This window comes from Macaca thibetana, chromosome 3, assembly GCF_024542745.1.
Source record: "Macaca thibetana thibetana isolate TM-01 chromosome 3, ASM2454274v1, whole genome shotgun sequence".
NCBI lineage: Eukaryota > Metazoa > Chordata > Mammalia > Primates > Cercopithecidae > Macaca > Macaca thibetana.
In genome coordinates, this window is record NC_065580.1 from 29,402,266 (window position 1) to 29,430,160 (window position 27,895).

The window sequence follows — 27,895 nt, forward strand, 5'->3', positions numbered from 1 at the left end:
ACTTAAAAAAAAAAAAAAGACCCCATCTACTCCCTAATATCACTATTATTTCAGAGTAGAAAGGATGGCTTAAAGGAAGCAGCACATAACCTCCATAAAGGTAGTCCAGCCTAAAAAGGGAAAGCTGATAACTTACTATATTAAAAAAAAGGATTCCCAGTAAGGCAGTAACTAATCTATACATCAATCTCTCTTCCTTCTGAAACTACAATTACAGTGAACGAGGAAAAAAGGATATAAATGAGGGATGTCAACATTTTTTTGGAAGATGCAAAGCAAATGTGAAATGGTTCTGATTTATCAGAGAAGTGGAAGGGGCAACTCCTATGCTCACACAGGGCTCAGGACGTAGAGGCCTAGCTACTGCAGAAAGGGATGAGGCCAAAAATGAGAATGAGTGGGAAGTTGGAATTTAATTGATTAGACCAACCCCAACATCTAGACCTAAAGACCTTTGCTGACTGGGCCTCTGAGGTTCACCCACTCTACTGAAAAACTGACCCAGAGAGACCCCTTTTAGTTCTTTTTGACATTTAAATCATAGGGTACTTTGATGAAGATAAAAATTAATTTAAAAAAGGGTTGTCAAAATATTTTCTAATGCAAAAAATCAAATATAAGATTTTATTTTCCAATGTTAAATTGTAATGTAACTGTTTTCTAGGAGCAAGTTCTGCCAGTTTAGGGAAAAGGGATAAGCATTCGACGATGCAATGAGACTTCATGACGTGAGACTTGCTGTTCGGGTGACAGATCACTAGAAACCCTGGCTCCTCTGGTGTGCCCTCACACAAATGGAAGATGTGGCCAGTCGCCCCCACACTTGTAATGCAGACCTGAAAAGAGGAGGAGAGAGGCCAGCCTCTATGTACACATGGGCATGGGGGAAAGCAGGCTGAAGGGCCAGACCTTGGCCTACAAAACTGTGGGCTTCAATTTCTTTCAACTAAACCTTTGCAAATGGCTCTTAACTGTCTTTAATCAGTCCCTCTTTCAGTTCACCCCTTCCCAGTCACTCAAATTATCTTTATTATTATTTTTTTATTTTTTAAATAGTGATGAGGTCTCACTATGTTGCCCAAGTTGGTCTCGAACTCCTGAGCTCAAGTGATCCTCCTGCCTCAGCTTTCCAAAGTGCTAGGATTGCAGGCATGAGCCGCCACACCCAGCCAAATTATCTTTCCATAATGTGTTACTCTCCTCATCTCAAACATTTAAATTCCATGGTTTTAAAAAGGTTTCCAAAGCTTATAATAAAGCTCAAATGATTTAGCATGGTCTTCAAGGCCTCTCATGATTTGCCCTGGTCCATCTTTCCAGTCTCATCTCCCTCACTCTCTCACAGGTGCCCTGTGCTCTAGGTGCCCCCCACCCCCAGACTACTCTCAGTTCCCCCAATCTATCAGCCACACTCTTTTGGGCCTGTGCTCAGGTTATTCATGAGATAGACTTATCCCACACTCCTTCCCTTTACACTGGGGTCAGCTTTCCCTCCTTGTGGAACCTGCCCCATCCCAGCCTCATCAATGCTGGAGCAGCCTCCTCTGGATTCTCAGGAGGCCCAGGGACAGCCATGGATAAGCCGGCTGGGCCAGTTGATGCATGTCTGCAACAGGCCTTCCCACTTGACAGAGGATTCTTTCAAGATCAGGCCTGGCTCTGTCTTATTTCATGTTCCTCATAGTATGAAGTACAAAGTGTGCCACAAGTTGCTATCAGCATAGCCTCAAGGGCCATGTACTGCCGGCCTCAACCAGTGTGCATCTGGGCCCTCTCCCCAGCGTCTAGATTCAAGGCATGGGCCTGAGTATATATATGTGAAGACCGTACAACCCCGTCAGTCCCCTGCCTCCTCCCAGTGTATCATGATCATGCTCTCCTCTGGTCAAACAGGCAAAGTTAATGAAATCACCCAAAATGCCCAGTGGCAAAGCCAAGACACCTGTGTACTCCTCCAGGGAACCCACGTGCTGGCAAGTAGCAAGCAAAACCAGAAGCAAAGGTCAGCTTCATTTCACTGCTCTTGCCTCTGGGCTCCATTCAGTTCCAAAAGCTCCAGGCTTGGGGAACAAGTCTGCTGTGCAAACACAGTGACTACAGTGTGCAGGGAGATCTTTTCTAACAGCAACCATCTGGGTTAGGGCTGGTGTGAACACAAACTAAAAGAATTGCCAAAGTTGAATTTCTTTCACCCTGGCTGTGATGTGTTTGGGTTTCCTGTGATGTGGGCCCATGCCCAGTTGGTAAAATAGTTTTTATAGTATCACGGAAGATTTTCCCCAGAATAAAATGAAGCAAGGTTCTAATGCAAAAATCTTATCTATTGGGTGATACTGCCATCATCAGAATGATCTTCTGAATATCTGACCTGATCTTGCTGTTCTTCACAATTCTTCAGTGGTTTCTAGTGGCTCACGGGATATCAAGTCCAAACCCCTTTGCAGTATTTAAACTCTTCACGTCGGCCACTGTTGTTCGGTTAAGCCTGGTGATCCACTAATCCCCACTCACTTCACACGCCAGCCAGATGAACTACTTGACTGAGGTTCTCCAAGCACACACCTCCATGGCTTGTGCCTGGAGGGGGCTCCTCCCCTTCCTCCGAGAGCTAGCCCCAGCCTCTCTCCTCCCCATCTTGGGTCCTCTTCTCCCATGCTCCTCCTCGGCATTCTGTACAGGCTCCTTGGAGGCAGTGGCCTCATTCATCCTCACTGCTTGCATGTCTTGTCCCCAAGGAGATTGTAGATTCCTTAAGGGAGGGATTAAGTCTCCATCTTTGAGTGGCCAGCAGTCAGCAGGTGCTGGAATGTTTTCTACTACCATGAATGAAACCTGCCTTCTAAGATTTAACATGTGTCCCTTTTAGGGACTGCGTGATTAAGGTGGGTGAGCCTTAGGGTGATGAGGCTGTTTTGGAACAAGAGCTTCCAGCCAAGAAAAAAAGCAACTTAAAAAATACTACATTCAAGACTCATCCAAATAAAGCTGGTTTTGAAAGATTCCATCTTCTGTACTCCACCCCAGACAGGGAAGAAGCACATTTGGCCATACCTGGGTGAGGACATGGTCCCCACCCAGAGCTCCCAGGGATGAGTAACTGGTGAGGACAGCCACACACCTTAGAAGCCCAGGAGAGGGAGGCCATAATGGGAGTCATTTCATAAACTTGCATGCCTTGGAACCCCAATTCCGCTATTTTCTACACAGTTTCTGTCTACTGCCACCTTAAATAAATGCATGACCATCCCACTGTAGGGATTTTAAGACCTCTCTCTCTCTCACACAGCCATTTTGACATGGGATTAGATTAAATCGCCTCAGTGTCTCTGACCTAGCAGCCTTCATGTCCCTGGCAAGGGAAAGGGGGAGGGGCTGGAGGCCTGGAAGCCCAGCGTGCACTAAGTCGGGCAGCTGCCCTTGGAAGAGAGATGATTAAATGCTGAGGTACAGTAATCAGGCTGGGACTGTCCCCGCATCTGCTCAGCCTGCCCCTGATTAGCCCTAATCTAGAGGCGCATGTTAATCCAAGCTTGTATTCTGGGTCATTTCAATTGATTAAGCAACAGGAAGCCCTTCGTGTTCTACTTTAAGGGGTGGAAGCACTCCTTTTTCTTTCTCACAGGGCCCCTGTAGAGTCCTGGTAATGAGACCCTTGGCCTCAGTACAGCCCCTTTCCGAGCCCTCTCACCCCTGCTGCATGTCACTTGACTTCTGCTGAGACCCTAGAGAAGTCACAGGGCAGGGCTCCTTCCCTTTCACGAGTCAGAGCCAGAACCAGGGGCTCATCATAAAGGCACATACTTCTAACGTCCTGAAGATTTTAGTATTTCAGAGCTACACACAACCCTAGAGTTCACTCAGTTTAGTAAATACAACCCGTCTTTTTTTTTTTTTTTTTTTTTTTTTGAGACGGAGTCTCGCTGTGTCACCCAGGCTGGAGTGCAGTGGCCCGATCTCGGCTCACTGCAAGCTCCGCCTCCCGGGTTTACGCCATTCTCCTGCCTCAGCCTCCGAGTAGCTGGGACTACAGGCGCCCGCCACCACGCCCGGCTAGTTTTTTGTATTTTTAGTAGAGACGGGGTTTCACCATGTTAGCCAGGATGGTCTCGATCTCCTGACTTCGTGATCCACCCGCCTCGGCCTCCCAAAGTACTGGGATTACAGGCTTGAGCCACCGCGCCCGGCCTTTTTTTTTTTTTTTTTTTAACTCAAAAGTAAACATAAAAATTTTATTAAAAAAAAACCCTCAACACAGATCAAAGGAGGGCTGATTTTGTTCCCCAAATGACTGAGTTTATGGTAAAGTCAGGGGCCCAGGCCTTTGATTTGGGAGTTTTCCCATATATTAGAATGTCCTTAACACTTAACACTAGGGCCAGGAAGGACCTAGAAGGGAGAGAGAGGACTGTCCTCTTTGGGCCCCCTGCTGCTTTTCTTCTCAAGCTTCATGGTAAAGTTTATAGAATTGGTCAAAATGGAAAAAAGGTCAAAGGTGACTCAGAAAGTTCAGGTGCCAACACAAAGATTTCCTCATCAAGCAGCATTCGAACCCAAATCTCTGGAAGAACTGGCTGCAGGACCACGTTTCCCTGTCAAGGACAATGAGGCCTGACATGGCTCTATTTTTTTTTTTTTTTTTTTAAATGAATATCATTCTTGAGCCAAAATGGGGGAAACATGCTTTTCCCAAGTCTCCACTCTTCCCAAATAAATGGCAATAACATTCTTCTAGTTGCTCAGGCCAAAAGCTCTGAAGTCATCCTTGACTTCACATTCAACGCACCAGCTGATTCTCTCCCTTCAAATACAGACCCCAAATTCAACACTTTTCCTCCTGCCTCCCTGGATAAACACTACCATCTCTTGCCTTCCTTTGTAATCACGCTACTTTAGCACTTGCCAGAGGGATCTTTTAAAACTTCCATACAAAGTGATGCCTCTCAAATCACATTACATGGGTGGCAGATTATGACATCTACTCATAAGCCTGGCCTTGCACGCTGCAAAACAAGGGGCCATGGTGGTCTGTCTCTGATGGTGGCACCAGGGGAGCACTGTGGTAGACCATGGGCGCCAATGAGAGTTGCTTTAAAGGTTAGGGTCACAGCCTTGCACACTCTGGATTTATCATTCATGAGCCAATCTACTCTCTTCCAGATCTCTCCTGGGGCAATGAGTTTCATCACTTGCCTATTGTGTAATGGAATTTACACACATACACATATGTGCATGTATATGTGGAATTGGAATTTATTTATTTTATTTGAGGGAATTTATTTTTCCCAAGGCTAACTTCTTTCAGTATTCAGTATTATTGGATGAATAAGTATATATATCATGGTTAACATCTTAAAATATTGTTTGGCAAAAGCAATCCCATAAAAAAATTACTTTGCTTTCTCCGATCAGGAAAATAAAGTCCAAATAGCTAATAGTTGAAGGAGTTTATGTAGCCTTTCCCGCAAGCACCGTACTCTATCCCCTCATTACAATCACATGTGTCCCCTGGATGCCATGTGAACTTCCTCAGGCAGGTCCTTCTGTCTGGAATTAGGCCCTGCCAGTCTCAGGCCAGTTTTTCTGGCGGTTTCCACATGGTTCATGGGGTTGCCTCTGAGGGGACAGCCCACCTGGTTTCTCCCTCCTGTGACTTTATTGCCGCCACTATTCATTTGGCTCAGGTATGTGCTGACCTGTTCCCAAGGAGTTGCTGCTGTTCTTTTTATAAATCTGCACGCTTGCATTGTTGGCAGGACTTTTTTTTTTTTTTTTTTTTTGAGACGGAGTCTTGCTCTGTTGCCCAGGCTGGAGTGCAGTGGCATGATCTCAGCTCACTGCAACCTCTGCCTCCCAGGTTCAAGAGATTCTCCTGCCTCAGCCTCCCGAGTAGCTAGGATTACAGGTGCGCACCACTATGCCTGGCTAATTCTTGTATTTTTAGTAGAGATGGGGTTTCACCATGTTGGTCAGGCTGGTCTTGAACTCCTGACCTGGTGATTCACCTGCCTCGGCCTCCCAAAGTGCTGGGATTATAGGCGTGAGCCACTACGCCCGGCCGAGGACTGTCTTTTAATGCTGAGCATCTTGAACACAGGAGGTGCTCAATAATTGGATACGATATGAAAATGAATCATTGATCATACTCTTCATGATTTTCAGAACCCTTTAGTCTTGCCCTCCACAGACTGAACAGCCTTAACGCCTTTTACTGTGATCCAGAATGAAGTCGAATTTTCTCCACAACCACATTCTCATGGTGCTGTAGATCAGGTGCATTTTATGTGAGAAAAAGTACGCTGTTTGTTTCCATTAAAGGCTTCGCAGTCAGAAAGACCTACATCTGAATCTTGGTTCTGCTGTTCAATGGCTTATGAGCCTGTTTCCTCATATGTAAAATGGTGATCACTCATCTTACAGGGCTGCTGAACTAGATGGGATGACACATTAAAATCTATTACAGTGCTTGGCACATAGTAGGTATATAATAAACGCCACTGCTTTTGAAAGATGACTCTGAGTACGAAGTTTGATGAAGTCTGGCTGGGGTCACAGATGTTAGACTAAAGCTCTCGGGAAACAGAAAGAAAAGCAGAGACAACACAGGTCTCCTTTCAGCAGTGATTTTCTCCTGCCAGGAAGCACATCATTCGCCAAAGGCCTTCAAAGATGTAAAGATTAAAGATAAAAGCCATGAAATCAGGGCAGATGGACTGGCAGGCGGCTTCCCTTCTGAAACACAGCGATGGTCAGAACTGGCACTGCACATGACGTAGATGAAGCAGTTGCTAATCGAGTGCATTTGTCAATAAGCAACCAGGCGAAACCACTCCTCCTAACCAATATTAAGAATGTGAAAAATACGATCAGGGCAGTATGATGTGATGTCATCACCCTGATACGTTTCTGAAGTCCTCCAGAAACTAACAGGCTTTAGCCTAGCAGAGCACAGGACTGCAGGGCTGTCGAAGTTATCCAGCACCATGGCAGGCCCTCCTCCCCTCACCCCACGACAAGATAGAGCAGGACAGACAGCCTGAGGAAGAATGGGCCTTTCATTTGCCCTCACAGTCTGGGAAACCTTTGGGAATTGTTGTTTGCTGTAACTGAATCTTTCAGCCCGAAGGCCTTCCAAGTTGGTCATGGAAATATCTTTAGTTGGGAGAAAAATATTGATGGCTGTTGAGAGAAAAAGAGAGAGCTAAACAAATAATAAACATGACAGTTGGTGGAAGAGAAGTAATTCTTAAAACCCAAAGGAAAATTTACATTATGAAATGCCTTCTTTAGTTTATGAACATGAACGCTAACTATGTACATCAAGGAAATACTGGCCCAAATGGGAACCGGGACCATGATTAGAAAGGAGGGAATACATGAGTAAGAAATGAAATTATGGATTATATTGCTTGAGTTTTTAAGGAGCCAGCAAGGGTATCTATAGGTGTTTCTAGGGGTGACAGGCAGGAAGGAAGTCCTTTAAAAATCTTCCATTTACAGGCCTGGAAAAATATTTACATCAGTGGCTGACGTCTAAGGAAAGCCACTATATGAAGAAAAACAGGCATGGTATGTGCCAGTATAGAAGTGGAAGAAGATAACAGGAAATCAGTAAAGAAGCTAGTCTAGCAGGCAGACATCAGTTAGGCTGACGATACCAAGGACTAGAAGGAAAGAGGACATATGTAGGGCAAGAAGAGGAAGGTCATGAAGAGAATGTCAATATCAAACAAAAAGGAGGTCCAAGTAACCTCATGATAGTAGGGCAAGCGGGGAAGAGAAAAAGCATTTCTTTCCCAGTGGTTCTGTTTCTGTTCTATTAGCTCCTTCTGGGACATTTAATCTCCCTTTTCCGCGTTTCCTAAGTCCAAGGCTTTTGGGTACATTTGGAGGATTTATGGATTAAAATATGTCTTACATCTGGCAAATACGGAATATTCTCATATTCATGAAGCCAAGAGCAGCCTCACAGGTGTCTTGGTGCACAGGGTGCTTTTCAGCACCCAGTGTTTTCTTCTCTCTTGTTGGACCATCTCAAGACTAAGAAAAACTGCTTTCTGGAATAACATTCAAAGGAGTGACTCTGGTTGAGACCGGGTCACTCTATCTTTTGCCTGATTTTGCAGACCACCAGGAAGCTTTTCATGCCCCGCATCCCACAGGCCAAATATTAAAACTGAATTCATTTTTACTTTATAAGTAAAGATATCTCAAAACCTATTTTGGACATATAATATCATGATTTCCTTTTGAAATTACTAGAGATGCCCAGGAGCATTATGAAATCAGGGTTCTGTGTTTCAGTATTCAGAACCACCATGGTTTATTATTTTGAAAATTGAGCTCCCAATGTGGGGATGAACAAGCTAACTGCAAGGCCTGTTGACCCTGCCAAGAAGGCTTTAAACTGAAGACGGCAGGAGAGAAAGCATTCTGCTAAAGCTTGTGGAATATGCCTGTGCTCTGGAGCAGCGGTCCTGAGCATTTTTGGCACCAGGGACTAGTTTCGTGGAAGACAATATTTCCATGGATGGGGGGTTTGAAGGAGATGGTTTGGAGATGAAACTGTTTCACCTCAGATCATCAGTTCACAATAGGGTTCGTGCTCCTATGAGGATCTGATGCCGCTGCCGATCTGACAGGTGGAGCTCAGGTGGTGATGCTCGCTCACCTGCCACCCACCTCCTGTGGTGCCAGGGGTTGAGGACCCCTGCTCTGGAGGACATGTGATCTGGCTACAGAGAAGGGCAAGGGGTACCCAGTAAATTCCCAGAAGAAATCACTAGGAAGAAGGGTGGGAACAACACTCAGGTTGAGGTGTGTGTGCCAGAGGATGGAGATGCAGAGTGCACCAATACTTTAAAATGGAAAGTGGAACCCAGATGACAAACAGAAGAAGAAGGTCACCAGGAGCCTGCAACAGTCAGGTGCAGAAATGAACAGCAGGTACAATCAGGAGTTACTCAGAGTTAGGAAGGGAGATTTGTTTATTTTTCTGTTATTATTATTTTCAAACTTTTTCTTTTTTTTTTTCCAAACTTTTTATGATGGAAAATGTCAAATAGGTACCAGGAGAGGGAGGAATACAGCGAACTCCCGTGTGCCTGTCATCCAGCCCCTGCCTCTTCTATCTGAGCAGGGATACGCTGAGGCAAGGAAGCTTCCAAAGATGTACTTGTGACTTTTCATCCCCTCACTCAGCATAATCTGTAGAGCACCATTTAGGAAAAAGCCACAGAAAAACTAAAACTTTTTAAGAGCACATAAAGGGCAGAATTAAATTTGTTCTGGGCAGTGAGACACCTGAAAAAAGCAGATCCGTAAGTGGAAATAGACAGTAATGGGGCTTTAGAGTCAGATGGAGAGAAATCTATCCCAATAAACTTCCTCAAAGTTCTCTCCTGCTTTTCCTGTCTGAACTGTACTTAGCATAGCCAAATTGTTAATGGGGACAAGTTCTTTATAAATAAAGAATCCCAACTAGAGGTGGGAGGATCACTTGAGGCCAGGAGTTCGAAGCTGTAGTGCGCCATCATCGTGTCTGGGAACAGCCACTGCACTCCAGCCTGGGCAATGTAGTAAGACCCTGTCTCTTAAAAAAAAAAGAATTCCAGCTAATCAATGCAAAGGAAACATTTAACACTAGAAAAATCCGATAATCAATGGTTACTAAAACGATCAGGTGACCGAGCGAGGGGGACTGCACAGAAGAGGAATCCCACCAACCATGCAGGAAGCAGCGCCTGGAATGACAGCCTCACAGTGACTCTATCCTCCAGCTGCTTCCTTCTTTCCCCAAAGATGAACCCACCTGTGGCTTTGTCAGTCAGGATCCACTTGCGACCTGCACGATCTGCCATAAAGAGGCCTGACAATAACACAGAACTGTTAAAAAAAAAAAAAAAAAGCACCGGGCAAGATGGGCCACCAGCCCCGCTGCGGCGCTGCAGCTTCCCATGCACATCCGGTGCAGGGTGCACAGCCTCGCTCCTTCCACCCCTGAGGAAAGCCTTCGGCAAGCATGCCAGCACCAAGTGCTAATGTGCACTTAGACCACCAGATTTTAGTTCAGTTGAAGGGAGAGGAGGTCATTTCCCTCATATTTCCCCCTTGCCATTGGAATTTGTGATGTGATTTTCTTGTAGCACTTACCTTCCTAATTATGTCTTCTTTAAGCTAATATGAAAACTAATTTGTATTCCCTAAGTACCCAGCAGCTGGGTCGGGGCAGAGGAGATGGTCCAGGCTTATACTGGCTCGCTCAGAGAAATTGCCCAAGGATTTAAAATGTGTCACGAGTAATCTGCATGACAGATAATCTGTAGGTAACAAGTAAGAGTTGACTATATTCACATTTGCAAAACCAACAGGCCACTTCTGTATCTTAGGACCACTGTGAGGATAAATAACATCATGCTTACATGACTTAAGTTCTTGAGAAAAAAGACACGGTCTAAATTTAAAGTAGTGTTGTTATTTTACATGGGCTTTCTCCAGGAGTCAAAGCAACTGTGCAGTAGCTACTAGACACAGACAAATGGAAGAAGCAAAATTAAAGGCCCTGTCCTTGGTCCCAGGAGTTGCTGGAAATGGAAAGTGTTGGCAGCCCAGTGTTCCACTCCCAGCAGCATTGTCCACACAATGCACAATTCGTTTGCACACTCTTGGCTCAAGTGTTCACATGCCCTCTTGTTTTAATAAGATGCTCCGTTTAATGAGAAAAGGACTGTCTGGTCCAACAGCAGGGCTGTGAAAGCTTAATTAGGAGAAGGCCAAGGAGAAGGTCAGCTGAAAGTGGACATTTCTAAAATTAAATTCCCTTCTCATTCATTTTTATAATTCAGGTTGTTTTTTAAAAAAAAAAAAAAAAAAAAGGGGGTAGGAGTGGGAAAAGGACATGAAATCCTTGGAGGAAAAAAATACAAAAAGCTGAACAAGAACACAGTCTAGGTAACATGGCTGGAAGGAGTTGTTCCAGAAACATTCAGGCATATTTCATTTTTTCCTTCCAACAAGGCTGCACTAGAAACTCCCAGGCTTCCTTAAGCAGTCGAGGCATTTCAAGAGGTTCAGACCAACCCCAAACAGTGCAGTCCACCAGAGCTTCCTGTGATGATGGGCACGTTCTGTTTGAGTGCTGTCCAACACGGTGGCTACAGAGCGCTTGAAATGTGGCCAGCATGACTGAGGAACTTCTTTTGAAATTTTATTCTGTTTTAAACAGTTTAAATAGCCAGAGCACAGCTCTAAAACCTTTCCAGAGCTTCCAGTGTGCCAACTCCATATCATAAATGTGCCTCCGACAGACACATACACTCACACTGTGTAACACTCTAAGGGTTGCCTTTGTTGAAATGGAAACTCAATCTAAATTGGATGCTTTGTATTTACCTAAAATATAGTTTTCTGGCATTTCCCTTATTTAAATCACAGGTTCTTTCCTTTACTGCCATACCTCATCAACTTATTTTAATACCCTCCAACCCCCTAGGACTCTGCATGAGAAACTATCAGCATGTGAAAGCAATGCAGTGTAGATGCACGTTACAGTGCTGCAGGAATACGGGGAGGCTGGGCTGGGCGGAGTCAGAAGACTGCTGGACGCCTCTCTAGTGAGCCAATCTGATAGCATGGTCTTTGTAGTCTCCCTCACAGCAATGTCTCAGTTTCCATATTTAGACTCCTTCAATGATTCTCAGATCCAATTGCTAGGCTTTATGATGGCAACGTTTTTTCTTTTTTTTTTTTTAAATCAATTTCACTTCGAAAATCCCATTTAGGCTCTGAAAATCTCTAAATTGGGGCCTTTCTAATAATGAAGATTTGGTGTAATTATAATGTCACAGGCAATTGTGCTGACAAAGCAAAACCAGTGTGTCTCCTTGCCAGGCCTTTGCTCTCAGTCTGACCAACAGGAGGAGAAAAGAGGCTTTGTCAGGAGCAGATGTGTACTGGGAGGCCCCAGGAAAGCAGATCTGTTGAATGAAGCAGGTGCCACTTAGACATTCACTTCACTGACTCCAACCACAACCTCCCCTTCATTTGATATCCTGCTCTTGGCAGGAGGATGGAGAAAGAGCATCGCACAAAGAGGAAGCATGTTTGTCCTGTTCAGATTACCGCTTCTGCCAGGCTGCTGCCGCTGCTGGGTTCTGCACATTTGCTCTTTATTAAGCAAATGTTAGAGCTGGGTGCTGGCAAGTGAATCCCTGTATTTACACAGGTAACCTGAGAGCCAGAGGGCCCCAAACCATCCTGGCTGTGAGGGACAAGCTATTAGAGTTAATAACAGGACACTGATATTCCTTCAAAATCCTAATGGAAGCATAAATAAAAAGAGGAAAGTCCCCTTTACCCAATGACCTGAAAAACTTTATTCTGTAAGAATTTTTCCTGTTCTAATATTCTGATTCCTGTGTGAACGGTGATTAATGCCCTTTTTACATGCTCAATTGAAATGACTCCAATTAAACTTGTCCAATTATGGCTCTGGATTTGGTATGCCAGAAAAAAAAAAAAAATTCCTTTACAGAATAGCGCTCACAATGACAGGCACAAGATTCAGTCTTGGTTTATAAGGAGCTGGAATAATCTAAGACCAAAATCTGCCTTTGCATACAAAGACTTGGAAAGATCTGTGGACCTAAAGGGAAGGAGAATGAGACAAAGAAGCATGTAACTTGGCCTTGAGGACACCGCGGATGGAGAGGAGACCACAGTCAGTGGCGTCCATCTGCCAGACGGCAGGGACCTTCTTGGGAATCTCTCCGGAAGCCCTGACCTGAGTTGTCTGCTCGGAATGTCCCTGGCTGTGACTGGTGTTCTGTTCATAGGATGGTGTGCTGGCTCATCGAGTTTCCCCAAGCTGAGAATACCCAAGACAGGCAGACCAAAGAGTACATGAATTACAGAACTGAAGTACAGAAAAGCAGAGTACATGAAGGTATGCCAACGGGGCTTGACAACATGTGCTAATTCCCTGTGGGGCCCTGACACGTTGACTGGAGGCACCCAGTCTTTCACATGAAAAGTATCTGAAAGCTGTATCTGAAGGACATGGTCATGGCTTAGATGAACACTAAGAATAGAGACTGCCAGCTAGTGGCTTATCATCTCATTGTAAAGGCCCTCTATGTCCACTTTTGATCTGCAGTCTTTAAGCCTTCAAATAGCAGAGCCTAGGTTAGCAATTCCTGGCATACAAATGATGAATGCCCGAGGCCACGCCAGTTTATAATGGTAGAGAGAGAATGACACATCCCCTCTGGATGTGCAGACTACATAAGGAACCTAAACCTGCAAAGAGGAACAGGAGATACTCTCATGAGGCAGTGCTGGTCTTTCTGGAGGTGTCCACAGCTCAGCATCTCTGCAGGAGGCAAAGAAAAGCACCAAAGAACCCTGGCAACTGGAAATCCCTCCAGCTATGGGGGGTATGCCTGAGGAGTGACAGGAAAGCCCTGGTAATTCTGGAAAACAGAATCTCAGTATGCCTGAGGGATACGATGGATTTCCACCAGGAACACAGGATTCCTGAAGTAGGGATCCTTGTGGGAGATTCACTACCACCTCTCTGCAAATGAAGACTCACTGGCCCTGGCCCTAAGCCTGTGTGTCAGAAGTACTAAGAGTGAACCTCTGAAGGTTACTTCCCTTCCCATTCAGTGTGAGTGATTAATCATTATACTGGTAATAATCCTAACAGCAGTTGCAGCAGTGGTAGTCAACAGTTACTGCATGACTCAGATGCCCCAGCCGGTAAAGAGAGTAGGATTATAGTTTCTGCTACCCCTCAAATTAGTGCCATCAATACATCTCCCAGGATGGGGGAGACTGGGGAGTCAGGAAAACTGCCACCTCTTCCCGAGAGCTATTTTGGAAGGCACACTGGACTTCAGGAGGTCATTATGAAGACAGGGAAGGAGGACACATTTTAGAAGTGAAGAATCACCACTGAGCTGTCCCTTCCCCTCCTCAACACCATGAAAAGGTTGGGTGAGAAACACACATGGGGCAGAGAACTGTACCCCTCTCTGAGTGTCTAGAATCAAGAGCCCCAGTGAACATCTCTGTGCTCCCATTTCTCAGCAGCAGCTCTGTTTCACTGTGAAATCTGGAATTCATCCAATAGTCATGGCTCCTGTCAGCCTTGTGACCATCAGGCTTTGGATATTTAATCTTTTGGCGGGCTACTGTAAATCCATTAGAGCACCTGGCTGCAGATACCTGTAGCCTAGAAGAAAAACTTGCACTTGTGAGGAATCCAAGTGGAAATATGCACGTGGCCTGAGTCATGAATAAACTCACTAGGAAGTGAGTCTTGGTGTCGCCACTGTCTCCGGTCTCAGGTTTTCCTGCTTGGACTCTGCAGTGCTTAAAAATAGATCAGTTCTCCTTGCAACCCTCCCACCCTGCTGTTTACTGGCTGTGGATTACTGCAGTCACATGGGTAGATTTTTTTTTTTTTTTTTAAAGCAAGCCATGCTGTTTATGAGCTGAGGAGGTCACTGGAAGACAAGGCTCATCAAGTATTCGTGTTGTCCTCCCCGTGCAGAGGGGGCACAACTTGCCAGAAGAACGCAGTGTTACTGATACAGCCCTTAGATCAGCACTACCCAATAGAACTGTCTTCAGTGATGGACGTGTTCTGTATCTGCACAGCCCATTAACGTGGCTACTAGGTACATGTGCCTGTTTACATTTAAATGTGAATAAATTATAATGAAATTAAAAATTCAGTATCTCAGGGCTATTCAGCACTTGAAATATGATTGTGACTAATAACTACCTTTAACATTTTATTTTATTTTAATTAACTTGCATTGAAATTCAAATAGCAGCCGGGCGCGGTGGCTCAAGCCTGTAATCCCAGCACTTTGGGAGGCCAAGACGGGCGGATCATGAGGTCAGGAGATCGAGACCATCCTGGCTAATACAGTGAAACCCCGTCTCTACTAAAAAATACAAAAAAAAAAACTAGCCGGGCGAGGTGGCGGGCGCCTGTAGTCCCAGCTACTTGGGAGGCTGAGGCAGGAGAATGGCATGAACCCGGGAGGCGGAGCTTGCAGTGAGCTGAGATCCGGCCACTGCACTCCAGCCTGGGTGACAGAGCAAGACTCCGTCTCAAAAAAAAAAAAAAACCAAAAAGAAATTCAAATAGCCACATGTAGCAAATAGCTATCCTACTGGACAGTACAGATTTAGATGTTAGGTTTTGGTATCATGTTTTTATTTGCCTCTGCTAAGATTTACCATGACTCTTTGACTTCTGAAGTCAGTAAAACATACCTGCCACCATTGCTTAAAACAACCTGCAAAGGAGTCACCACACCAAGTACTAGCATAACCAGATGAATAATGAAGACCATGATTTTCATTTGTATTATGCCTTCTTTACTTTCTAGGTTGGATAAGCTGGCAAGAGGGAGTAAAAGGGAAGAAGGGAGTTTCGTTGGGTAGTAGAAAGAGTACTGGAGATCTGGTATGATTTCCAGTCTTACTATTTAATAGCTGACAGATCCTGGGCAAGTCCCGGCTTTAGCTGCCTCTGAACAGGGCTTAGAAGATCTGTTCTACTCAGTTTACTGGGCGAAGGTAGAATAATGCAGACATTGCTTAGCCATTTGCAAGGAGATGATGGTGGCAGTGGTGGTGGTTGTAGCAGCAGTAAAACAACAAAATGAAAGAATGGACAATGAAAGGAAAAAGATGAAGACCCTAAATAATTACGCTCAATGCATATAGCCAAAAGGCAAAATTAGAGCCAACTGAAATGGTTATTTTCCTGGTATGACATCTACCAACATGTTTCCCAGAATGAAAACGATTCATCTTAGAGAAAAGTTAGCTGAGTTAAATGGGAAAAGTCCCCGTCTGCAAAGAAAGCCTATTTCCCAGGGGGGCGTGTGGAAGACACTAAGAGACACTGCTGTCCCAAGGTGCTGCACCACACACACTGTTCAGTTCCCAGGCACAGCCGCCACCTCCCAGCTCAGCTGGAGCCGCAGGCCGTGCTCGTATACTGCCCTCACTCCTCTTCATTTTGATCCACAGCTCACAGCTCTCCTTATAAGAAGGAATCTTTTCAGGTCTAGGACTATCCCCTCCGTCCCCATCTATTTAAAAAAGACCTATGATTCCAAAGGAGAAACAGTTGTAATACACAGGAACCTTCATTTGCTTTTTCTTACAGAACAGACGATGCCTCAGTGCGGTCTGAGACCAGCACCCTAGTGTCTTCATTTTCTCTCAAGTCACTCTATCAACAAGGGGGTGGGTGGAAAGGACCGTTTACGTTACAGGAGGGCAGCCTAAAAATCCATAGCTACCAGCTGTGCTGCTCTTTGCGGACCTTGAAGATGAGAGGCTTGTATCCTGGGGACTCACAGCTCACACAAAAAACAGTTGCTTAGGGGTTGCCTGCTACAATTCCTAAGGCACTGAGCTTACCATCTTTGGATGAAAGCTACAAATGGTATCACAGTGTCATAGAACACAACAGTACTTTTAAGGCTATTATGCTATGGTGACTGAAAATGCACTCTTACACTACGACTATTTAACACATTTATTTAAACTTTAATTAAAATAATGAGGCAAAAGGTGATTTAGTACACACTGGAATGGCACATCAGCAACCTTTTTGGGGAGAAACAATAATACAGTTCCTAAATTAATTTAACATTTACATCTCAATGGACTCTTGCGAGAACAAACACGTATGCTTATGTGTCCAGGGAACGAGGAGCACAGAAAAAGGTGGAAGGAGAGACGTGTTTTACAGCCCAACATGTGGAGGATTGGCACCGTCCCTCTCACTTGTAAAGAGCTGGAACAGAGGGACATGCAGTAAGTAAAAATGGATGATGGTGGTGACAAAAAGGAAAAAATGGCAAAAGCTACCTTTTGTGATGGAGGTGAAATATAATGCAGCTGTTGAGATTTGAAGACAGATTGTGCCATTTTAGGAGTAAAAAGGCCACACTCATGACTGCAAACTATGTACAGAAGAGAACAGCAGCCCCAGACAAAGGCACACGATAGGGCCTTTAAACAATGTCACCGTGTATTTTCTTCAGTCAAGGTTATAGAAAGGGCTTCTGCTCTATTCCCACTTTTACAAGATCCACCTCTGCAATGTACATCTTCAACTGCGTAAGGCAAGCATTCAGGTCTGTCTTAAAGACAGGAAGGCAGCATCTACATAGTACTGTGCACTCTAACATACGTGAGGAATGATGGAGAAGAAATTGATGCCGACAGCTAAAGAATTTTATATTTATGATGCATCCCTGTGCCAGGCACTATGCTAAGAACAGGAATCATCTTGTTTAATGCTCACAACTTCCTTCTGAGTACAGAACTATCATTATCCTAATTTTTATAGCTAAGGCTTGGAGAGGTTAATTTGCTTGCCTAAGATTATAGAGCTTGTTACAGGTTCAGCTTTTAGGGTATCCAGCTCTGTGGGACCTCCCCTCTCCCTTGCTCCTCCTTTTATTCTCAGTGCTATACCAGGTGTCTTCAAAGTTAAATGATCCTCACCACCACCTTCTATAGTAGAGGTTCTTAACCTTTTTTTGTGGGCTGGAGATGAACAGGGGTGGGGGCGGGAGTGGGAATGCCTCTGGTCTAGTTACACATTCAATCAAAGCTATAGATACCCTCCCCGCTGCTAGCAGAGGCAAAGAAAAAAAAAAAAAGGCGAAACCAAAAAAAAAAAAAAAACCTTTGTATAGAATTTCTCAGGGTCCATAGACCCCAGGTTAAGAATATCTTATTGGGCTGGGTGTGGTGGCTCATGCCTGAAATCCCAGCACTTTGGGAGCCCAGATCATTTGAGGTCAGGAGTTCAAGACCAGCCTGGCCAACATGGTGAAACCCTGTCTTTACCAAAAATACAAAAAATTAGCTGGGTGTGGTGGTGCATGCCTCTCAGGAGGCTGAGGCAGGAGAATCGCTTGTGCAGTGAGCTGAGATTGCACCACTGCACTCCAGCCTGGGCGAGACAGTGGAAAAAAAAATCCTATTGTTCTTATAATACATATAAAGTTGGTTTTCATGGGAAATTAAAACATGTGTTGCCTCCTTTGGCTCTAGCTGGGTTTACCACTTTTATAATCAGTACAGAACAGGCTTTACAGCCATCCTGTCTCACTTGGGAGGCCTTGAAGAATAGAAATGTGCGTTCTAATCTCTCATGCAAGGACCTCACCCAAGAATCCTGCTTTCTTGTCTGGACTTCTTGTTGGTCCTCACCCATCTTCTCTCTTACCCCTCTTGCTAAAAAGATTTAATTTTTAAGGAAGTATTCTAATGAGCATAGTTGAGATTAAATTCTGCTGGGAAAACATACGTTATTTTCAGAAGTTTTTAATAAGGTCAAAGAAAACAGGGATGTGAAAAGGTGAAGAATGTTTAGTGTAAAGAGAAGACAGAATGTTTTTCCCTAAAGAAACTTCTACACGGACTTAACTTGGTAGTTAGAATGCATAATAAAATGTACGTTTGTTTTACAGTAGCACAGTAAGGCAGAGTGGGGTCTTACAGTTTTAGTATTTATTTACTTATTTTATTATTATTATTATTGTTATTTTTTGAGATGGATTCTCACTCTGTCACCCAGGCTGGAGTGTAGTGGCGCAATCTCGGCTCCCTGCAAGCTCCGCCTCCCGGGTTCACGCCATTCTCCTGCCTCAGCCTCCCGAGTAGCTGGACTATAGGTGCCCGCCACCGCGCCCGGCTAATTTTTTGTATTTGTTAGTAGAGACGGGGTTTCGCTGTGTTAGCCAGCCTAACACGGATCATGAGCCTGACCTCATGATCCGCCCGCCTCCGCCTCCGCCTCCCAAAGTGCTGGGATTACAGGCGTGAGCCACCGTGCCCGGCAGTCTTATAGTTTCAGAAAATGTTATGTTGAAGTCTTAAGGTGGAACTTCAGCAGCAAGACTGTTGCCAGGACCAGCGCAGAAGGTGGGACACGCCACCCTGAAGATACATGCGAAGGGCTGCTTCTTCTCTAAGTGTAATGACAATGCCTTGTCATTAGCTTATTTTAATTTTAATTTAATTTTTTATTATTTATTTATTTTATTATTTACTAGGGAGTCTCACCCTGTCAGCCTGGCTGGAGTGCAGTGGCGCAATCTTGGCTCACTGCAACCTCTGCCTCCCAGGTTCAAGCGATTCTCCTGCCTCAACCTCCCAAGTAGCCGGGACTACAGGTGCATGCCACCACGCCTAGCTAAATTTTGTATTTTTAGTAGAGATGGGGTTTCACCATATCGGCCAGGCTGGTCTCGAACTCTGGACCTTGTGATCCGCCTGCCTCTGCATCCCAAAGTGCTGGGATTACAGGCGTGAGCCACCGCGCCCGGCAGCTTTAATTTTTGAACAGCCCTCCAGGCCATTTCTCTTCATTCAGAACATGAGGAGGGAAGGTTGAGACCCCTAGTCTTAACTAGGGCAGCATAGGTAGTGGGCGGTTTCTGAGTCTTCAGTGCTGACCGGCGGAGAGAGATGTGCTCTTCAAAATCTCTGGGGGACCCCAAGCAAGGGCTGTAGGCAGAGCCAAGTGGAAGACCTGGTGATGAACTGGGGAAACAAATAAGCCAGTAAACTTGCTCCAGGCAAAAACGAACACGCCCCTGACCCTTTCCCCAGGCTCCACAGTCCTACCACCTTCGTCTCAACTTTGCTAGAGACAGGTGGGAAGGCTGAGAGAGTCCTGGCCTCAACTGAAGGGCAGCAGGAAGGCTCGAGCAGAGGCTTCTAGGAGCTGAGGAAACAACTCGTCTGCTGGGGTTCCTTCCTTCTGAACATCATCTACTTCCCCTTAGTTTCCCTGGCTCTAAATAGCACCCGTAGCCCACCACCCAACTCCAATCAAGATGACACATTCACTAATTGCAAAGTACTCTGCTCACTGAAAATGTTTGAGGCTGACAGCCAGCCAATGACGAGTTCTGCAACCGGAGAAGCATACAGACCTGTCAGCTCCTCTGGCCAGCAAAGGCAGGCCTGTGTGTGTGCAGAGGGAGGGCTGCTGAGCCAGGGGCACTGGGCAGCATGAACCTCCAGAACACCCCTAGAGCCCTCACAACAGCTGGGCAGATGGGCGCTGTGGCTAAACTAGACTAAGGCAAGCAGCCTCTGGCAGGGGTGGGGAAAGGTTTGACATTTCCGAATTTATTTGTTCAACAATGGTTATCACCTTGTATTTGTGGGGTCTAGGCAGGAACCTAGAGCTCACATCAAAGGGAGACAGTGTAGTACACTGGTTTGGAAACAAATTGCCTGAATTCAAATTCCATGTCTGCCACTCTCTATGTGAACTTGGTTAAGTTACTGAAACTTTTTGTGTCTCAGCTTCCCTATGTGTTACATCAGTTTAACAGTGTTTACCTCATAAAGTTATTATGCGTTTTAAATACAATGCATGTAAAACACTTACAATGCTTGTACATAATAAGCATTATATAAATTGCGTTAAATGAATAAAATTAATGAAACAACAAGATTGAGAGACAGAATGCAAGGTCAACAGGTAAGAAGTATGCTGATGTCCCAGGTCAGAGAACTCCATAAATGGGGTATGCCCTCCTAACATCTTTTTTTTTTTTTTCTTTTTTGAAATGGGGTCTCACTCTGTCATCCTGTCTGGAGTGCAGTGGCGTGATCTTGGCTCACTGCAGCCTCGACCTCCTGGGGTCAAGGAATCCTCTCGCCTTAGCCTCCCAACTAGCTGTGACTATAGGCATGAGCCACCGTGCTGGGCTAATTTTTGTATTTTTTGTAGAAACAGGGTTTCACCATGTTGCCCAGGCTGGTCTTGAACTCCTGAGCTCAAGCAATCCACCTACCTCAACCTTTCAAAGTGTTAGGATTATAGGTGTGAACTGCTATGTCTGGTCTCCACTAACATCTTTATTACAGAAAATGAAACTGAAAAAAATCAAAAGAAAATAAAGGAGAAAGTGAAATTTCAAAGTGCAAGAACACTTGCTTCCTTCACCCGGTCCATCTCTGTGATGAAAACTCCCTATAAACCTTAACCTGGGGAAAGCTCGGGTAGAAGCAGAGGAGGACTTGAGTCAATTTTACAGTTTGTTAGTGGTTCTGTAGAAAGGCTTGGTAGGATAAAAAATGGCTAAGATAAGGTTTTACTCTTTCAAATGAACTTTAAAATCAGCATAAAGTTCATACTCCCAAAACACTCTTTGGAATTTTGAATGAAAGTTTTTTCAAATTTAAAAGATGGACCTTTTGTTCATTTGAGACAGTCTCACTTTGTCACCCAGGCTGGAGTGCAGTGGCGCGATCTCAGCTCACTGCAACTTCTGCCTCCTGGGTTCAAGCAATTCTCCTGCCTCTGCCTCCTGAGTAGCTGGGATTACAGGTGCCCACCACCATGCCCAGCTAATTTTTGTATTTTTAATAGAGATGGGGTTTCACCATGTTGCCCAGGCTGCTCTGGAACTTTGGGAGGTTGAGACGAGCAGATCACCTGAGGTCAGGTGTTCGAGACCAGCCTGACCAACATGGAGAAACCCTGTCTCTACTGAAAATACAAAATTAGTTGGGTGTGGTGGCGCATGCCTATAATCCCAGCTACTCAGGAGGCTGAGGCAGGAGGATCACTTGAACCTGGGAGGCAGAGGTTGCAGTGAGCTGAGACTGAGCCACTGCACTACAGCCTGGAAAACAAGAGCGAAACTCCATCTCAAAAACAAACAAAAAAACCCCAAAGGACAAAACCCCAAAAAACCCCACCCAAAACCAGCAAATGCTACATCCTCTCTTTTTTCTTGTGGCATCATTAGGAAAAGTGTTAGCTGTATTAAAAAATGTTGATGCTTTCTTAGCAGCTCTGGTAAGAGGCTTATTAGGTTGGTGTGAAAGTAACTGCACCAACTTCAAATTTGCCATTACTTCTAATAGCAAAAAACCCCACAGTTACTTTTGTACCAACCTATAGTTACGAACTTGTTCATCTATTTTGTTTTCCCCCATCTACTTTTCAGGAATGAAAGATAGCTGTCTGAATCTGCGATAAGATCTCAGACAGAAGAGTGTTTCTGAGGTAGCCAAGTGCCAATATAATCCTTCTCTTTCATTATGTTTGCTGCAATAGGAAGGAAGAGAAAGGTCTGTAGGCCTGGTTTTCTGAGGCTTGCCAACAATGGGTGTTAAGGTCTGGGTGAGAGGTGAGAGGCACTCAGCAAAGAGCTCCTCAAGCCTGAGTGAATGTCTGTATCTGTTGGTCTTGGAGGTCAGGAGTCCACGGGGGTTCTGGGGACCAGCAGAGAGGAAGGGAGAGTGAAGAAAAACAAATGGGCTGAACTGTATGACTTCTGACATTAAGGTGTGTAAGATGAAAAGAGTACTGAGATAACTGTGTTCAAAAAAAGAAGTAAAGGGCTGGGTGTAGTGGCTCATGCCTATAATCCTAACACTTTGGGAGACTAAGGCGGGAGGATCCTTTTGAGCCCAGGAGTTTGAGATCAGCCTGAGTAACAAAGGGAGATCCCATCTCTACAAAAAATATAATTAAAAAAATTAGCCCGGTGTGGCAGTGCACACCTGTGGTACCAGCATCTTAGCAGGCTGAGGTGGGAGGATAGCTTTAGCCCAAGGTCAAGGCTGCAGTGAACCAGCCTAGGCACAGAGCGAGACTCTGTCTCAAAAAGCAAAAAAACAAAACAAAACAAAACAAAAAAAGAAGTAAAGGAAGGAATTCATCTGGTAGCCTTCACCAGCCTTAGACAATTCTACCTACATCTAAATGAAAAGGCACCTGTGAAAATCTTTATATTGAACCAAATCATGAAACTCCATCCTGAGAGACCAAAGACTCTATTGAAAAAGACAGAGAACATAGAAATAACGTGAGTGCTTGGGTAGTTCCTTTAGTGTTGGGGTAGTGTGGAGTAGATGTTCAGAAAAAAGAAGTCTTTGGGGTGCTGGGTGCAATGTCTTCGTCAGGTCTGCTTTGGTGATCCAGAATTTAAACTTCTGGCATGCATGGGTCATTATCCTTTTTTTTTTTAGATGGAGTCTTGCTCTGTTGCCCAGGCTGGAGTGCAATGGCATGATCTTGGCTCATTGCAACCTCTACCTCCTGGGTTCAAGCAATTCACGTGCCTCGGCCTCCCGAGTAACTGGGATTACAGGTGTTGCCACCATGCCTGTCTAATTTTTTGTATTTTAGTAGAAACGGGGTTTCACCATGTTGGTCAGGCTGGTCTCAAACTCCTGACCTCAGGTCATCCACCCACTTTGGCCTCCCAAAGTAGTGGGATTACAGGTGTAAGCCACTGAGCCTGGCTCTTTCTTTTTTCGTTTTTTTTTTTTTTTTTGAGACAGGGTCTCGATCTCTCACCCAGACTGGAGTGCAGTGGTATGATCATGGCTCACTGGAGCTTTGACTTCCTGGGCTCTAGCAATCCTCCCACCTCAGGCCCCCAAGTAGCTGGGACTACAGGTGTGCACCACCACTCCTGGCTAATTTAAAAAATTTTTGTGTAGAGATGGGGTCTTACTATGTTGTTCAGGCTGGTCTTGGACTCCTGGACTCAAGCAATCCTCCCACCTCGGCCTTCCAAAGCGCCAGGATTACCAGGCGTGAGCTACTGTGCCTGGCCTATGGGTCATTATCTCTAACTTGAAAAACACCATCCCCTAGGATATTGCTTCATAACCTCACCCGCCCCCGCCACTTCTCATTCGCTGTGGACTTCATCAGACTCCACATGCAGTGGTCCTCTATCCCTGCTAGTTCCACCCCACAAACTCTTTCTACTTCAGGACTGAACAATATCCAAATTGCTCTCAGAAGAGTCATCTGCTATTCCAATTTTGATTTAAACCATACTCTGAAATATGGGATACATGTTTTCCCCTAGGTAGTATCTGTTTCCAAGTTAGTTCTATGTCAACAAACAGTACCTTGTTCTGCTATCATCTGGTTCTTCCTGATAATAAACTCTTTCTGATTAAAAAAACTTGGCTTGGCCGGGGTGTGGTGGCTCATGCCTATAATCCCAGCACTTTGGGAGGCTGAAGTGGGAGGACTGCTCGAGCTCAAGAGTTCGAGACCAGCCAGAGCAATATGGAGAGGCCTCATTTACATTAAAAAAAGAAAAAAGATTAAAAAAAAAAAAAAGTGACCTACTGGCAGATACTATAAGCTTGTCTGCCCAGAAGTGACAAACATAGGCTGGGCACAGTGGCTCACGCCTGTATTCCCAGTACTTAGGGAGGCTGAGGTGGGTGGATCACCTGAGGCCAGAGTTCAAGACCAGTCATGGCCCATCTCTATTAAAAACACAAAAATTATCTGGGCATGGTGTGGCACGTCTGTAATCACAGCTACTCGGGAGGCTGAGGCACGAGAATCGTTGGAACTTCCGGGAAGCAGAAGTTGCAATGAGCTGAGATTGTGCCACTACACTCCAGCCCGGGTAACAGAGCAAGACTCTGTCTCAAAAAAAAAAAAGCGACAAACTCTGGCAACAGGACATAATCCAAAGAATGATGAAAAAGAGAACCTCTGAAAGTCTAGCCAGGTATCTAAATTGCTGATTAAGAGGGAAAAATCTGGTTCCAATCCCAAAGTAAATACTATAGCACTGTGGGCAAAAACGCTAGAAGACAGGAGGATTATCAAAGTTACTTGGATTGTATCCGATGTGAGATTCATTCTTTGGGTTCTCAAGGGCAGATGAAATGATTGGCCTTTGCCTAACGCTGCTGGGATACAGCACAACTCAAGGGTCTGATTTGATACAGAAATGCTGCATTGAGAAAGAGGTAACTTCCAACTCTCAAGGCCTGGGTTCAGCAAGTACTGGCAGTCACAGAGTGAGGATGGCCTGCTCTGGGGGAACTAGTGGCTTTTAGGACGTGAACCAGAATTTTCCCAGATCACAAATGTAGCCAACAACATGAAATCACACCAAATGATTCACACAACCCAATGCTACTGAAAAGAGGCAGCTTCCAGTAATCAATAGTAGCAGGTGCGGTTCAACTTTATTGTATGGCTGAACGGTTCTACTTGGCCGAGAGCCAGAGGGTCCTTGGACTTACCTATAAATTCATCCATCTGAAAAGGTGATGCTAGGGAGGAGCCAGAACTATAAAGCAGTCTGTTCTCTCCCAGACAGGTCAAGTCGATTAGAATGGATAATAAAGTTTCCTACTGAACCCACATGGGAAGTTATTTTTAGCAGTTCCATAGTGAATAAGAGCAATCACACTTCACATGAATACCACATAGCCAGATATCCTGCCCTTTGCTCAGGGTGGCTTAGGACTCTGATGAGGAATAGAAAAAGGTAAAAAAAATAGAAGTAGGGTTCTAGCTAGAAACAGAAGTTTTCCTTAATTCCAACCATGGTCCATTTCATCCTGAACATGTGTGGCTATAAGATGTCCTTTGTCCTGCAGCATTCTGGCTGAGATCAACTCTGTCTAGATTTAGATAAGTTCACCAAAGCCTCTTGCCCTACAGAAAAAGTAGGCTATATTAGAATTGAATTTGTTTGGTACCTTTGGAAAATGATTCTCAGAAGCCACGATGGCTCTTTGCATTTCCTATGTTATTCTTCTCTGGGGGGACAAAGGTACTTTGTTTCTTCCTATTCCAAAGGAGGACACAGCACTATGTCTTTCTTCAGAGACTTTTCCAACTAACAGATAATTCAGTTCTTCAGGACCTACCATAAACAAAGTGCCAGGAACTTTTCTTTCTGCCACTAATGCCATTCAGGAACCTTCTGCCTAAATGATGAAAGTATGTTATTTATCTATCCTCATTCCAGGATTTCTTGTTTCTTTTTTTCTGAGACAGAGTCTCATTCTGTCACCCAGACTGGAGTGCAGTGGTGCAATCTCAGGTCACTGCAAGCTCTGCCTCTAGGGTTCAAGCAATTTTCTTGCCTCAGCCTCGCACACCACCACGGACAGGGTTTTGCCATGTTGGCCAGGCTGGTCTTGAACTCCTGACCTCAGGTGATCCACCCACTTTGGCTTCCCAAAGTGCTGGGGATTAGTAGGCATGAGCCACCGTGCCCAGCCCCATTCCAGGATTTTAAAGCAAGAATTTCCCCAAAGCCATGGGGTATTTAATTTGTCCTGCTTAATTATATATTATTTAAAAATGTAACAATCACATAGGGTCTCACAGAACAGATCTGGCCCTCCTCTTTAACCCAGACTTCTGAGGCACTTCCTTGGGCAGCTTAAGTCTTGCCAACTGACTCCTTACCAATGTGGACCCAAAGAGCTGGCCTGAAGTTGTATATTTTTGCCACCATATTTCTATGAATTTTATCCCTTTTGTTTATTCAAGATATTCACCAATGTCCAAGAAGTCAAAGAGCTGGGGAAGAAGCGCAGGGTAGGGGCATATACTTGGCTAAATCCAGAGGTCCTTGGTGAGGCTACATATAACAGGAAGCAGAACCACAGTACCAAGCAGAGAGGCACCGGCATCACAGCCTGCTGCCTGACTCTGAGCACAGGTGAGACGATGGCGCCTTTCTTGATGTAGTCAGAACTTTCCACGATGGTCCTGCCCATGAGAGTCTCTGCTACCGTAAAGGACACTGATCTACCCTATCCGATGAGAGAGTAAAAGACAAAATGGGGCTCACAGCAAATTTTAAGATGCCTCTCAGCAAGTCTTGTCACAACAAGATAATTACTTTTTAAGTAACAATTCAATTAGGTAGCCATTATCATGGCATTTTCCTTCAGGAACCCCCATGTCTGCTACTAGTGAAAGGAATCACAGGCTCCTAGAATATTCCTAGGCAAGAAATGCCTACCAATGAAGAAAAAAAATCGAAGTTCAAACTCTTTCTGAAGGGTTTGCTGCCAGTCATGTCAGGAAGGTTTAAGTGGAAACAGGGAAGATATTTAATAAAATATTTATGCTCTCTTACCATTAGCATCTTGGACTCCAGTAAGTGCTCCGACGGCTGCTGCGGTTTCCCCAGACAAGACGATCTGTCCCCCACCTTGTAAGGTGGCCTCAGCCAGGGTGGCGACAGCATGGGCGGCAGCTTCGCTGCGGGCACAGGAACAGGAGAGAGGGGGATGTGTAAGATGAATAGAGGAACAGCACTGCAGCCAAGACAAACCATCCTTTCAACGCTTTCCTTGGGTCTCTCTACTGACTCCATGGTTGTGATCCTAACAGCAAATACGTGTTAACAGTGCTAACAGATAAAGCCAGGAGTAATTCTGAAATAATATTAATGGCTAGAGAAATCTGAAGTCTTACATAGCTATAAAGCTAATGGTGAGAGTTTCTTTGAACCTCGGTGTTTGAGGACAGAAGGCACTCATTATCAGTTTCTTCCTTATCAATATCAGTTGAGTGCTTGCAAGCCATAGTGGAAGCTCTGATCCATATTCACAATGCAAAAGCCATTTTGGTTGTCAATCACAAGGTTTTCCTTTTCTCTTTTCTCCTTACAGTAACACAAGGCAGACCATCTGAGACTGTCCTTTTATAGCCAAGGATGAATGATAATATGAGGAGTCAGCAGCAACCTGGACTCACTCTTCAATTAATATTAAATAATAATTTGATTTATAGTCATGCTTTTCAAATATAAAGTAATGGCTGATTAATATTCTGAAAAGTCCAACTCTACCCTTTGACTCACTGTATATGCAGGCAGGGCTAAAACAAAGACTTAAAATTTAAAATTATCACTACAAGTCCAAACTGTATACATAGTTTGCCTCTATAAATACAACAAAATAATAAACCTCCCTATATTGCACAAATGCTCTGTAGAATAGGAAGACATTAATCATTTGTATATACAAGTACTATTTTAGCAGTGTGTCTCATTTTTCTTTCTTTTCCTTGCTATATGCTTTT

At 44.7% G+C, this 27,895-nt stretch overlaps 1 protein-coding gene across 9 annotated transcripts in view; it reads right to left on the reverse strand.

The window, feature by feature from the left end:
• The window catches only part of NRF1 (nuclear respiratory factor 1), a 149,161-nt gene that overhangs the window by 3,690 nt on the left and 117,576 nt on the right, over nt 1–27,895 (reverse strand). For 6 of the 9 annotated variants that reach the window (XM_050782538.1, XM_050782535.1, XM_050782536.1 and 3 more), the window contains 2 exons: nt 26,946–27,070; nt 9,809–9,865 (listed from right to left, as the gene is read on the reverse strand). In XM_050782538.1, the coding sequence (XP_050638495.1) occupies nt 9,809–9,865; nt 26,946–27,070 (182 nt within the window). Of the gene's footprint in view, nt 1–9,808; nt 9,883–26,945; nt 27,071–27,895 lie in introns of all 9 variants that reach the window. The other 3 variants (XM_050782542.1, XM_050782541.1, XM_050782544.1) reach the window with 2 other exon arrangements.